The sequence below is a fragment of the Electrophorus electricus genome, chromosome 16 (genome assembly GCF_013358815.1).
Source record: "Electrophorus electricus isolate fEleEle1 chromosome 16, fEleEle1.pri, whole genome shotgun sequence".
NCBI classification, from domain to species: domain Eukaryota; kingdom Metazoa; phylum Chordata; class Actinopteri; order Gymnotiformes; family Gymnotidae; genus Electrophorus; species Electrophorus electricus.
Window position 1 is genome coordinate 9,497,227 of NC_049550.1, and position 14,962 is coordinate 9,512,188.

A 14,962-nucleotide genomic window follows, 5' to 3' on the forward strand; every position below is an offset into this window, starting at 1 on the left:
TCTGTTCCTCAACTCAGGTCACTGTTTTTATGTAAGATAGAAAAGGCGAAAAGGCCCAGAGAAAAAAATGCCCTACAGTCAGTGAATTCAGTTCTTGAACCAGGCATCTCATCATGGTTCATGTGTAACAATCAGAGAATGAAACACAGGCAAATTATTATCACTTCAATTGCAGACTAAAGCTTTAAGACAATTAGGAGCCAAACAAATACTCCAGATACTCAGCTACAGACCTAAACTACAAAAGCTTTACAAGATCAAGCAGATGATAAAATCAAGCTGTAAGACCTCATCCAACTAATGTGAAACCCCACATTGCAACAGTAGTAAACAAGGAGTAGACATAGACCACCATGGAAATTCCAGGCCATAACCCAGTTAGAATGCATCGCTCAAATGGATAATTTCTAAGAAACTACATATTCCTTAGTATCACCTGTGACCATGATAAGTGAGTCAAGAGTGTAGCATCAGCTGGTGGATTCCCTTTAGTTTGGTTCAATTTTATAGTAAAACAAAAAATCGAAATATTATGAAATAAGAGACTCATCATTTGAGAAGCCATGATAGACTTTTCTTATAACCATCTGTACATTTCCCCAGTGGAGAAATGCAGTCTCCATTAGAGAACAAATTTCAGAATGTATCAGAAGAGGTTTGATGGATGTTTAGGAGATCCTTACCAACCAAAAATTGGCTACATGAGATTCATCTTCACTGCAGAAAAGCTAGTGTCAGGCAACCAATGCCAAAGTCTATCAAGCCGTCAGTGGGTACAGAGTGCTGGCGGACAGTGAGTTCTGGGAAAATTAACATTCGAAAGACACACCGAGGACAAATAAAGCTAGACATTCTTTCCCATGATTTCACTTCACTTGATGCAGGGTTATAGCCAGCACACATTAACACACACAGGCATAGGCAGTTTAGTCTTACCCTAGTTAACACAGAAAGAGAACGGCTGGCTGAACAATATTAAGTTATTGAACAATATTGAGCTAGATATTAAAAAAGGAAATGAAATTGGAAAAAAAACTGAAATGCCCAAACAATATTTTGAGACACACACTGGGATATGCTTTGTGACTTCTGCATATGTGTAAATGTTTAATATGAAAATATTATATAATTACATTATGCAGATTTGGAATTATACTAATTTTGTATATCAAGGTTATGCACATGATGTGAATCAGGTTCAAAACCAGTGGGAAAGAAGGCTTGGTTAATGTGCTACACAACTTAAATAGAACACACAAACCTAACAGGCAAATAGAGAATCCATTTATGGTGACCCTTAATGCTGACAAACGATTTGTTCAATTATCCAGCCTAATCAAAACAGTTGGTGAAAAGGATGTAGCCTGTAGGAGCAAACCGTGGTTATGCAGCCAAGTAGCCAAAAATACGAGTGCAGGAGTGCACTGCCATTCCTTCCCACTTCATAAATCCTGGGGGCTCGTTTTTATTTTTAAAAGTTTCAATGAAAGGAAATATTTTGGGACTGATCTCCAAATTAAAAAAAACTTACCCATTTGTTGAGTTTGCAAAGTCTTGGGAAGTCGGTGCTCTAGAGGAGTGAGAGGGGGGCACGGCAGTCCTGCACAACTAAACAAAAGTTGCGTTCCAGTGTTGTGCCCACTTGTCCCATCTTGGGTCACTTCAGTGACGTCACCGCTCGGGGGGACCCACACAGGGTCCCTTATCCATAGACTGCACAAAGGGGAGGGGGGGGGGTTTTGCCATGCACGCAAAGTAATTGTTTTGAAGTGTTTTTTTTACATACCATTGCATTGGCCTGACAGTTTGAAGTGATGAATTAAGTTTGTGATATGTTGCTCTGTCTGAAATCTGTGGCAGTGTGTGTATTCACAATCTGTTGAAGGTTTTTTGAAGTAAATTAAATGTATGCTGCCTTTAAGAAAATAAAATGAATGTCAATGGAAGCATTTACAAATTTGTGTGAAATTTCTTATGTAAAGTGTGCTCATTCATTTACAGAGAAGGTATAATGCTAATTTGAAATGCCTGAATGGATGTTCGTTGTATTTGTTCAGTGCATTCCCTCAAAAAACAACAACCCAAAACCTCAAAAACAAACAAACAAACAAAAAACCCAAGGAGCTCAATACAACCTACTTTATAATCTGAAAATCTCAGGACAAATTAAACACCACCAATATAGCCTGGAGTGAAGTGGACTTGGGTACTGAACACACACGAGATTGTGCAGGGTAAGAATGGCTGCTCAGGGAGGGCGAGGGAATATAAATTGCCGGATACTCGGAGAAAAGCAGCCATGGCAACCAGAATCCGGACAGGCTGGGAACCCTTTTCAAGTTTCACACTGTTTGGCACAAAGCCAAAGGTTCCCCGAGTGGTTGAACGTAAAGAACAGCCAAGACTCCCAACTACTGCTTGCCTGTGGAACGAACGTCCCAACAGCTAAGGGCCTACTTTTTTTGACGATGACTTTAAGGTGCCCCAGTGCACAAATACCATAGTTTATGTATTTTTCAGTTGTCTTATTAATTTGCAAATGATTTAGTTAAAACAATATCCATTAATAGTGTAATTTTTTAAAGAGCTTCACCTACCCTTTAGCTTTAAATGAAAGTCAATATCTCGACTGATGGCTGTGCATTGGGAAAACTGATGTTAGTAAAATTGTTTACCAAAATACAAATGTCAAATCTTTTAATTTTTAGCCAATACAATTTTCTTAGAAAACACTCACCATTCAAACATAAAATAACAGCTTTCATATTACTTATAAAATAACCTGCATCATATTTTGTGCCGCTAAAAAAAAGAAAAAAAAAAGAACCAAAGAGACAAACAAAACTGAAAAGGGGTGGGGTTGGGGGGGGGGGGGGTGTTAGTGGAGATTAGTTAGGGGGGCTAACGCCAACCCAGTAGTGAGGAATGGTACCCTGCAAGAGCTGTGATTCAGTGCATACAGAATCAGCATTATTTATGGACTTCAAAAAAAAGTTGGGAGAGTGATGAACACATGAAATTCAAAAAGTAGCTGGTCTCATGCACAGATGCTTCACTAGATTTATTTGATCTTATACGGAAACATAACAGCAACAGCTGAGGCTACTACTAACAAGCAAATAACCTTGACGTCCAACAATGAAGAGGCATAAATTACCAAGACATAAGTTGACAGCTGCTTGAATAAAATATAATTGGCAGACTACACTGACTACAAGTAACATTACAGTTACAGAACTTCATGAGAAAAGCTGACAATGCAACATTTGCAGCAATGTATATTACAATGATGCTTTTACTGATACAGCATGTCCATGCATTTAGAAAACATATGGCGCTTAGCAGATGTGCTGGCTTGCAGTAAACTCTCCGACTGAGACTCCAGCCAACACCCCCACTACAGATTTAACGGGATGACAGGCCAATACTTGGGATGCTTGCGGTCGCAGTTGCGGTCAAAGGTGAGCTGCATGGCCGGTCTCCATGCCCTGGATGCGAGCGGCATCCTTGCCGTACAGCCTCTTCATCTCAGCGCTTCTCCTCTCGCCGGGCCGCTTCGGTGGGGGGCAGGGTACTGCGGGGCGGGGCCCGTCGCAGGTCCTGGTCGGCGGGTACGTAGGCCTCCTGTCGCTCTGCCTCTATCTGGTGCTGCCTCTCTGCGAAGCACAGAAAAGCGGAAAAAAGACTGAAGAACTGAAACACGAATACAGCGTCACTGACAAGGTGACACTTGGATATCTTCACTACATGAATGATAACAGATTTATGTAATCAGCAAATTTGATAACATTATTAACTGACAATGTTACCAATTCATTAGTAATGATGTTCTTTACAACACATTCTCTAGACAGTTGGTATTACAATGTCTTCACAGTGTGCAGGCTATGTGTGATAGAAAAAATTGAATGAGAAATATAAAAATCAGCAATTGTCAACTGATACAATGGCTGATTCAGATATTTGGAGAGCAAGAAAGCATGATACGACACCATGCATGTTACAAATTGCAACACTAATAATAAATGAGACACAAAATTGCTTAATTTAAATGAACATTTAACACTGTTATTGCCTGCATTCTCCCCTGCTTAAGTATATCTGCACTTTGGAATGCACTTATTTTTAAATTAAAAATGTATCAACTAAATAAATGACCACAGGTAATCAAAAATGTAACTTTATAAAAACAAAAGAATTTTAGCCATTGCCGATATCTCAAATGGCAATTAACTGCCCAATTTATTAATCAGTTGACCACTAAAAGGCAGACAATAAAGTGGATGATAAAAAGCAGAAAATAATATTTCCCAGCTAGACTAGTTTCAAGAATTAAGATTTGTCCTTTGCCCTCGTCAAACAGTAAAAAAAATTGTATTTCCCTGATTCCATATCCTTCCCTGTATGTAAAGTTATATCCCAGAAAAAAAAACCACATCATATTTTAACCACTATTTATCATTGCTTGTATCTACTAATTACCACTTTTCTACGGTCCCTCTTTTTGCAATAATTAAACTAGGTCTGTTTAATCTCTGTCACCACTTTTCAGCGTTTTAGGCCTACAAACATTACAGCGTGGTCTAATCAACAATTTAAGCAGCCCAATACTGGCATACATACCATCGCCCACTAACCCACTCCCACTCCTCCCATCCAACCCACCCACTCACCACCTCCCACCCAATCCTCCCACTCACTCAGCTCTTCCCTGTGCTGCTCCGTCTGAGCAAAGTACTGCCGCAGCTCGGCTGAGATGTCCATGTTGCTGACATCGCACTCGATCTCGCCTTCCTCTGAGCTCCACGACTCCTCGTTCTCTGCCTCGCTGTTAGAGTCACCTTCCTCCTCTTCCACCCTCTTTTCCCTTCCACCCCACCCCCTTGCATGCTCTTGGCCTTTCCACACCCTTCTCCCCAGTATGCCAGTCTGCATAGCGGGTACAAATGCTGGGAACACAGGGTAAGGTGCAGGGCCATAAGCAGCTCGCCAGGCCTTGTTGTATGCCCGCCAGTGCCTCCGATGCCAGCTCATGGCTAGCTGGTAATGCTGCCAGTAGCGGGTGTAGACTGGGTGGGCATACCATGCACTCATGTCCCACTGGGAGGCCTGTTCAGGAAGGTACAGATGTGATGACCATTTCAAGTTCACCCAGAGCACTACAATAAATTGCAGATGAAACTGTAACTTGTGCCACCATCAACAACAAAATATACTGGTCAAACTAGCAATACATTGACTAGCACAAGCCATGACGTCTTTTGTGTCAGCCCAAGTCACATCTATTGAGAGGAATATGAATGTCACACATGGGTGTATTTTAAGCTTGAAAACCAAAAGTGACTTCAAAACGGACCTTGTGCAGATCCGAGAGCATTATAATACAAGGTGGTGTAACTGCTTTACTCAAGCGCACTAGAGCATGCACTTCCTACTCCAGATGGCATCCACTGATTGGTAAATACAATGCAGCGCCGTGCATTAAGCATAGTTGCCTATTTACCGAAGGGTCATAAGCGAAGCTAATTAGCTAGCTAAGCTACACTGAGCGACAAATGGGAATTTGTTCTTACCATAATGATGATGATTTGCTTTTTAAATATGACATGTAACTTCAGGAGACAAAAAAGTTGTTTGTTTAAACAGCATGACGTAATAAGAACTCTTTTTCGCCTAAACGAAATCAAAAGTTAGCTTATAAGACTTCCATACCATGTGTTTCCTATTTAAAGGAATTATGGGAAAATACCCGACAAATAAGAAGACTGCTTATTTCTTGTTTGGTAGTATTGGCAACCAAAAAAAAAAAAAGTTATTATGAGAATAAACTTTAATTTTCCTGTCGGCTTAATAATAGCCGTGTTTTCCCATGTTTTGCAAAAAAACAAAACAAAAAAAAACGTTGTAGACGTTTTAATGCCACCTATCTGTTTAAAGAATAACACCCAGATAGCACCATAAAACACGTGCTATTTGGTGGCGCTTCAGAGAAACGTAGAGTTGCAGTTCTGCTTTACTAATCGAGAAATAAATAACGGAGAAATTTCTGCAGGAAACGCGCAAGTAGATCACATTATTTGTATGAGACTGGTTTAGTGCAGACGCAACCTTTATGTAGATCCTATTATCTAAATATTACATATATAAATTATTTGTATTAAATATAGCTACTTTTGAGGATCATCCTCCAAATCTGCAGATCTCCGTGGACTTTAAGAAAAACCGCTTTTCTTGGAGAAAGTGTATAAAACCTACTTGATGACGAAGAGCACAAGTGAACTGACGGACGCAAGATGGCGGAATATCTAGCGTCCATTTTTGGTACAGAGAAAGACAAGTGAGTAAAACCGATGAATTTCTTTCTTGATGTTACGTCATGCACGAGAAAGGTTATGTTAAATAGCTATGAGAACCATGCATATGAAATGAGCACAAAATAAAGCATTATTTGGTGCAGGGTTTTTCTTATTTAAAGTGATCCTGTGCAAGTAGTTGGTTAGCAAGCTAGCTAACAGACATAAAGCACAACAGACTCCACCGTTGAAACCGACCTAAACGCCCCCTTGCAGTGATTATTTGTGATGAACTATTAAACTTCGACTAGATGGTTGTTTTGTTAGCTTTATAGTTAAGTTGAGTTTTACCTGATGTTGCACACACTTGCCTGTCTCGTTAGCTAGCTATCGGTTAGCTGTCACTTAGGTGTGCATTTAATTTGCTTGCAAGCAAAAATCACCACTTCCATAACCTAACTAGCCAACTTGCAATGAAATAACCAGGACTGAGAGCAGTTAACTTTTTAAATACTAGAAGTTATAAACGGATGTAGTCATTAGACAAAACCTATCCACTTTGAATGGGCTAAAAGTAAACAGCTGGCTAGCTGGACATTTGGGGTATGGTTGTCTAGTTTAATGGAAGCGATCTAGGGTAGCTATTGTTAGCTAGCTGTATTACTTCGATAGATGGATAGTTATCTAACGATCTACTCAATAACGCAGGTTAGCTAGCTAACTGCTGCTGTTTGCACCTCCATTTTCCTTTTTCCAGGGTAAATTGCTCTTTCTACTTTAAAATTGGAGCATGTCGGCATGGGGATCGGTGCTCTAGACTACACAACAAACCAACTTTCAGCCAGGTAGGTTATGTTTTTGGTTGTTTCCTTCCATGTAAGTCAAAAACGTAGACAGATTGGGTTTGTCCTGACACTTGTTCGCGTGATTGTGGCTTGTAGCCACATATCCATACCATATTGTCCCATGTAGGAAGTCGAGGGGACCGGTGCATTTTTTTTCCCCTCCCTCATGCATGTGTTTGACGACAGTCTCAGAGTACAGCAGTCTGTGTACTGTTTGGTACTACGTGGACTATTGTATAGGAAATAATTGTTTGAATCTCAGCAGATCTGAAAAAAGAAACCCAATCAGTTATACTATATAAAATATATTATTTGTGTTCTTGATATGTAGTATGCTGTTGCTTGTAGTGCACTATTGCTCTCCCTTGGTTAAATGGTTATATCTGTAAACCCAGACAAACCTGTCTTTGTATGTGTAGAATGTAAATACATCAAGTAGACCCATACCTTATACAGGAAATTAAGCCAAGTACTGTTGACCTTGAACCAAACTAGTAAGTGTGCATTTATAACTTTAGTCAACGAAATAGGCCTATGTCTCTACACACCAACCCCAGTGAAAAGTGTTCTCAGGTACCCTACATGTTGTTATTTCTGTGCTTCTTGGTTTTTGTTCTTTTTTTCACCTGCAAAAAAGGGTTTACAGATTTGCAAGGCAGCAGTCTCAGTTAACCCACATTAAGAGGAAATTCTAATGTATTTTTTTTTTCCTTCAGAGTATCAGCATAAGTCAGTCACTGAGTAGTAGTCATCCTGAGTTTTTCATCGTAGTTGTTCTGCTGACTTTCCCTGCACCTCTAACTGATGAACTCTGTTGGATGTATTAGATTTATGCAGATCATGTTTCTCCTTCACAGACCATCTTGATTCAAAACATCTATCGCAACCCACAGAACAATGCTCAGACAGCCGACGCCTCCCGCTGTAAGGTCCCGCTGCTCCACGCACACACAGACACACAGCATTAGTCTGGGGCTGTACGTCCCGCTGCTCCACAAGCAGCATTAGCCTTCGGCTGCTTTCAGCCTTTGGTGTAACCCTGAGCACCCACATCCAGCTGCAGCTGTGAGGCTGACCACAAGGAGCCTTGGCTGGTGGCCTGGGCCACTGCACAGCACCACAGACATGCACAACATATATGCACATATGTTGTCCCTCTGCTTCAAGGAAGATTGATGAGTCCTATTAACTGTATCATTTTACCTTTGTACCGTTGCTGAATTATAGTAACGGTTGTTGGTATGTTTTGATCCTCTCTGGTAGTCATGAGTTTCACTGTGTAGAGCTGTATCGAAGCCTGAATTTTGAATGAATGTTTTTTTTTTGTTTTTTGTTTGTTTTTTTAAATTATTATTTTGATAACCCTTCAACCTCTAAAAATACTCTTGATATACCAACAGCACTTTTTTTAATATCTTTTGTGTGTGTGTTTTTATATACCTTTGTGTATATATGATGTATAAATAGAGAGAGCAGTGTTTGAGGTCCTTCGTCAGCAGTGCTTTAATAAATTTCTGAGTTAAGGTTACCAAACATAATGTGTAATAAAGCATGGCAACATCAGGAGGTTGCTAGAAAGGTTAATGTAATTTCAACTTTAAGGTGCTTTGTAAGTAAGATGCAAGATGTGGGTACACCCGAAACTCAGAAGAAAGATGACCATGACAAGACATTCCTCCAAAGAACATGCCCAACAGAACAGAATGTGGAAGGATTAGGACAGGATGGGTCATTCTCTAAAGACATTCTCTGGCAAACAGTCTTGTCTAAACCTCATAATGAAATGTGACCAGTGGTTGTCCCGTGGCATTCATCTGAGATGTTACGGTGGCCTGTGTTGTGTTGGACCCTGACCCATACAACTAATAGCCAGGATAGTCGTAGGAATAGCAACATTCATCTTTAAATCATTGCATGTTATCTTTGTTCCAATCAAGGGGCTCTGACCTTCAACAAAGCAAGAGTTCTTTTGAGATTTTTGCCTGTATTGCAGTACTGTTGAAATCTTTAAGGATTTTCGCTGCCTATATTACAGTACTGTAGCTGAATGCAAAGCTTTTTGCTAGTCATAGTTTGTCTTTACAAAAATGTACATTTTGTATTTCAGACCATTGCCCTCTTGAACATATACCGTAACCCTCAAAACTCTGCCCAGTCTGCTGATGCTTTACACTGTAAGTTGCCCCTCCACATGCCTACAGGACCCCTCTGCATTGATCCAAACACAAAGGATTTACAAGGCCCTCACAACTCCGACTGTGTAGCTCTCCTCACAAGGTTTTATAATGGCGTTGCTATCTGGCTTAGGCTCTACTGAGTCTTCAGGCTTTTGTTATAAGGAAGGAAGGACTTAAGCAGAGCACATACACTATGCATTTTTGTTTCTTGTGTTTTGCTTTTATAACCCTTTTGAGGCAATGTGAAACATAGCTTACATGACTCGTGGTGTTTTTCCTTTTTATTCCTGTCTTTATAAAACACCTTACAACTGTAAAACAACCACATTGGAGACTATAAATTGATGGTTTCCTTAAATTTCACTTGAATGTGCAATGTGGTCAGTTGTCTTGTAGTGTTCATTTTTATACTTTTAATTTTATCTACCAGTAATTGTGGCATTGGTTAAATATGAAGATAAAGTGCTTATCTGTTTGCTTGCATATGATAGTACAGTAAAAGAAACCCATGCTACTCAAGAACACTAAAAATATTGACTTTTTTATAAGGTGATTCATTTTGACATTTACTGTAATGCTACCATTTCCCCCCCCCCCTCTCTTTCTGTTCCCAGGTGCTGTCAGCGATGTGGAAATGCAAGAGCATTACGATGAATTTTTCGAAGTGAGTCCTGTACACCCAGCTTCCTAAAACAGAGCTGGCCTGTGTTCATAAGGTTCATAGTAGTACTCATCCAAGAACGGGGTTTCCCAGCTCTCACTGGTCCACAAACAGCCTTTGCAGTATTTTCCGAACATGCATCTAACGTTTTCTTTGTGTTCAATTTGCTGGCCACTCCTTTGCAGGATCTGGTCATTACTACAGTTGCTGTTTTGACATTTTTGTACATCTGTGGTTCAGTAAAGCTCGAAGAAACGGGGCCAGTATTTACTCAAATGCTCACGTTAAGGACCATACTGATAGTTGGGTCCAAAAGCCTTTTAAAAAAATAAATAAATAAAAAAATAAAAATAAAAAAGCCAAAGGTTTTAAAACACAAAGTACACTGTATTCTTGTAATACTCCTTGTTTAGTAACGCTGAGCTTTTTGGTCTTATTAGGAAGTCTTCACGGAAAATGGAGGAGAAGTATGGCGAGGTGGAGGAGATGAACGTGTGTGATAACCTAGGAGATCACTTGGTCGGAAATGTTTATGTGAAGGTAAGTTCCACCATGTCCAACAGTGCATGCAAACACACAATCTCCAATTATCCTGAGGACTAGCTCATAAAGACTTAACTACTGCTTGCAATATGTGGTGTAATTGCAGGATTTCAATGGTATATCAAAGTCAGAAATCTACAACAACTTGTGCAGGAATTTTAAAAATAAATAAATTTGATGGAAGGAAAATTGATGCCTTCTGTACTGGAGATACCAGTTAAGAGTTTAGGTATTAGCATAGTGCAGTATTAAATGATAGATCAGGATTATGGGCTAAAGAAGAAAACGAAGGCTATTAATTCCATTGAGAAGTCATTTTTACCAAGTCAGTCTTAAACTTTAGCTTGGTGCCTCTTATTAGTTGGCCATTGATGGTTTGACATTGCGATCACCTAAGCAGAGAGGCTGGAGAAGATTGAGTAAGGAAGTGGCTAGGGTAGCCGTGTTGTCTGAATAGTGTGGCATGGTATAGCTGAGGGTTCCTGGAGCTAATCTTGACAAGTTTAGCTGAGGAATGTGCTAAGGTAAATCACAAGATGTTTTTGCTAGGATGTAAGCATGCAGTGATTAAAATGGCTGCACCAGTTACAAAAAGAGGGAAAATGTTCGTCAGTTGGCTAAGAGTGCATTGGAGCATAGAGATTGTGGTCGGGCCAGTGCAAAGTGGAAGAGCAAGGCTTGGGTCAGGTGATTTTGTATAAAGTGTTTAATAAGGCCACAGCACCTTACTAGCTTTATTTGTGAACAGGAAGAGGAAGCACGGTGTGAAGCAGCAGTGTCACGAGGAAAACCCGGCAAAATCTAGAGAATTGGAGAATCACCTGAAGAGTGTTGTAGGCAATGAGTGTGAGTCACATTAAATTTTTGCTTGGAGCAACTTCCAATGTCCTTCCAACTACGTAAACCTTGGACAGTGGTAGGTGAAGAATCTATTGGTAAATGATGTACAAGGGTTGGGATACTGAAGCATATTTTTTCAGCATGTAGCTAAGCCTAGTTTGACACAGGAACAATATACATGGAGACATAATCAGGTACCTGGCTCACTAACTTGTTTGTTCAAGTTTATAGAGGTGAACTCGTTGCCTAGTAGTGATACAAACTGAGTGATTTAGTTGTGCATGGGGCAGTGTAGTGCAGGCTATACATATCAGTAGATGGGGTTCAAGTGAGATTGGAAATTGGTATCAGATGTAGAGGAAAGGGGGGGGGGAGAATTACAGGTCGCACGTTGTATTGCTTCAACTACACTGAGGCCGTCCATGCTGTTGTACTCTAAAAGGAAGCAGATTAAGTTTATTTTCTACAGTTAACAATTCCATTTGTAGATGAAGCATTCAAAAGGAAGAAGCTGAAATTGCCACAGTTGGTGGCTGAGGTGAGAAAATGTGGTCTTTCAGATGTCTGCCACCAGAAGAGATTTGTAGCTGGATCTGCCATGTCCTTGCTTGTGGAGCTTGGTTTTACAGGCTATAAGATAAGGGTAGCTGTGAAGGAATTATTCTGGAGTAGCTGAAAAGGCTAGTCAGTGACTGTAGATGAGAAGAGCACATGCTAGTTGGGGAAATGCATTATAAGGATGGAATGGCTGAGGTGTTTGTTTTGGGTATGTGGAGGACTGGGCAGGTAAGTGGACTGTTGTCATCGTCATATATCGATGGAACTGATGGCACTGAGCATGCATTAATGTGGGGCTGGGTATGGCCTTAGTCACTGCAGAGGCCAGTATGGATTTGCTGTGTTGGGGAATGTTTGGTGATTGTAGCAGGTAAAATCAGTTGCAGAGTGCAAAAAAAAGAAGGGAAAAGTAAGTCACAGACGTTTACAAGCTGTGGTGTGGGGCAGCTTTGTAAAATTTAACAGCTCCTAATGTTGAGACCTGATCATGGTGCTTGTAAAATTAGAATTGATTATGAATATTATTTATAGTTTAACTTTTATAGTTTACTGCCCTATGCTTGCATGTTATGGGTACCAAGGCATTTCTGCATGTCATTGGTTTTAAAGTTACGGTATTGCAATGCAGGAAAAACAAAACATTTAACAAACGCAAACCATTTTAAGCTTCTCTGAACACTCAATAAATTGTCATTTGCACCTTCACATTGTAGTACTGCTTTAAGAAGCAGTTTGGTTAAGAAGTCTTTTGTTACTCAACTATGTCAATAGTTCCGCCGTGAGGAAGATGCGGAGAAGGCAGTGATGGACCTGAACAACCGCTGGTTCAATAGCCAGCCCATCCACGCCGAGCTGTCTCCTGTGACCGACTTCAGAGAAGCCTGTTGCAGGCAGTATGAAATGGGGTCAGTTTTGCTCTCTCTCTCTCCCTCTTTTAAATCCAGCCTGTATAGGTGTTCCTTAGTACTGCTGGTTCACGTCACAGTCCAGTTTGGCATTTTCCCTGCACTAAGTCACAAGGTAACTGTTTAAATCAGCTTTGTTGGAGAAGGGAATTATATAACTGAGCCTGAACAGTGCTCCGTGATTGGTAGTGAACACCCATATATGGACCTTATCTGAAATATTGAGTTGATTTGGTGAGAACACCTAGGGAACTTTCCATGATCTAACCTATTTTAGATGCAGGTGAAACATTAGCCCATTCCAATGTTATGTTTGGCAAAGATGCTTCTGTAAAAACTGACTTAAGGTGCAGCAGCAGTTTTTGATGCTTCTGGAGCTGGCCTTCCATCCTGGACATTGACATAATATTGCCATGTCACTCTTTAGAATTAGACACTATAATGTCAATACTGCCACCCCCTCCCCCCTTGCTGTGACTTCTAGTTTGCATTTGTTGTTTTTGTTCAACTGCATTTGCATAATGTTGCGAAGGGTTACGTTGAGGAGGGTGGGTCCACACTTTCTGCCCTCGCCTTTGGCTTGCACTGTAGGGTCTTGGACCTGAACATGTGTAAATCCTTGTGACACCAGCTGTTGTAAAAAAGTGCTATATAAATAAGCTTTGTTTTTGTCATATTCTGTCTTCACAATTTCATAGTAGCCTTCCAGGTAGAAGTTCTTTAAGTTACTCAAATGATCAACTCTCGCTCATACGATCAGCACATGCGGTCTGCCTAGTGGAAAGCCTCTCTGGTCCAGAATTCAGTAGCATTCAACCTAAATTGGACTAAGGTTCTTATAGTTAACTAAACAGTCCCAGCATCAGGTGAAGGTAATTATTTGTATATTAGAAATTTACTCTAGAGAAACTCTGATTATGGAACCATGTAAGAGAAGTCACCCAGCACAGTTTTATATGGAATAATAAGTGCTTCTTTGACGCCTGGTACTGTTGATATGTGACTGCAGTACCTTGTCTCTCCACAGGGAGTGCACCAGAGGTGGCTTCTGTAACTTCATGCACCTAAAGCCCATTTCTCGGGAGCTGAGGAGGGAACTGTATGGACGGCGAAGGAAAAGGTGGGGAAAACCACTGGGAACCACGATGGGTGCTATTACTGTTGTCATGGTTAATGGAGATCATTGAAGGTCTTTAACCCCCCCCCCCCCCCTCTTCTCCCCCTTACCTTCAGGCACCGCTCTCGTTCAAGGTCTCATGATCGGCGCTCACGTTGATCGTGGCCGTCGAGGTTGTGAGAGGAGGAGATCGAGAGACCGTTGAGCGTTCTGGAAGGTTCTGAGTCACCCTGGGAACCCTTTTTCTTTGTTTGTTCCCTCAGCGTCACCCCCTACATGCCAAATGACCAACATTTGTTAGAATCATTGGGTTTTTGTTGTAATCTACTTTTACCCATTTATTTTTTCTTTGACAGCCTGGTTTCTCAATAAAAATGCATTATTAATTACATATTTTGTTTATTTTAAGTTATTTATTTAAAAAATCTCTTTGGTATCTGAGCTTTTGCTTCTGGTTGCATTTGTGTAACTAGTCAAAATTCCCATTATGATGAATTGAAATGGAGGAATGTATTGCCATTTAGAAACTGGATATTTTAGTTACTTCACTGTATTGTGTTCTTCATATAACCTCCAATCTATTGATGTGTCTAAGGAAAAGCATGTTGGGGAAATTATAGGCACAACTCTAAATTATGGTCTGATCTATTAATGGTTATCTGGACATGCAACATTCCTGTGAGTAACATGGTGACAGTGGGTTTTTAAAAAATAATAAAATAAATGGTTACCAGACATCTTTTTCAGCTCTTGTATCTTCAGGTAGTATTTTTGATCATTTTAGGGCTTTTGTGTAGAATTTTACGTGGCCCAATATGAATGGTTCACAAATAGCAAGGAATTTTATAAAACAACTAAATTTGTATTCAGGTTTTCCTAGACTGGCCTTTCACCCTTACTGGCTTGTTGCCAAAAATATATTTGTCCAGTGTCTCGCATGTATTTATAGTTGGCAGTCGCGTAGGCTAAAATGTAGCTTTAAAAAGGTTTTACTTCAAATAACAAATTAACTTTGTCCCGTTT

The 14,962-nt window shown here is 40.3% G+C and overlaps 3 protein-coding genes across 3 annotated transcripts in view; 1 reads left to right on the plus strand and 2 right to left on the minus strand.

The window, feature by feature from the left end:
- Window positions 1–1,635, minus strand: part of gpm6ba (glycoprotein M6Ba) — a 33,204-nt gene extending 31,569 nt beyond the window's left edge. Inside the window, exon 1 of the mRNA XM_035534664.1 lies at window positions 1,532–1,635. Within this exon, the coding sequence (XP_035390557.1) occupies window positions 1,532–1,535 (4 nt within the window). The 5' untranslated portion in view covers window positions 1,536–1,635. The remainder of the gene's footprint in view (window positions 1–1,531) is intronic.
- A 1,407-nt stretch (window positions 1,636–3,042) lies between these two features.
- Window positions 3,043–5,733, minus strand: gemin8 (gem (nuclear organelle) associated protein 8). The gene is given in 5 exon segments (XM_027031021.2): window positions 3,043–3,475; window positions 3,477–3,554; window positions 3,556–3,656; window positions 4,701–5,109; window positions 5,574–5,733. Coding segments are annotated over 5 exon segments (669 nt in total). The 5' UTR covers window positions 5,577–5,733; the 3' UTR covers window positions 3,043–3,397.
- A 235-nt stretch (window positions 5,734–5,968) lies between these two features.
- On the plus strand, window positions 5,969–14,332 carry LOC113590731 (splicing factor U2AF 35 kDa subunit-like). The gene is given in 11 exon segments (XM_035534882.1): window positions 5,969–6,337; window positions 7,051–7,138; window positions 7,996–8,062; window positions 9,930–9,979; window positions 10,417–10,431; window positions 10,433–10,516; window positions 12,689–12,822; window positions 13,850–13,942; window positions 14,056–14,094; window positions 14,096–14,141; window positions 14,143–14,332. Coding segments are annotated over 11 exon segments (681 nt in total). The 5' UTR covers window positions 5,969–6,293; the 3' UTR covers window positions 14,164–14,332.
- Window positions 14,333–14,962: the final 630 nt, after the last annotated feature.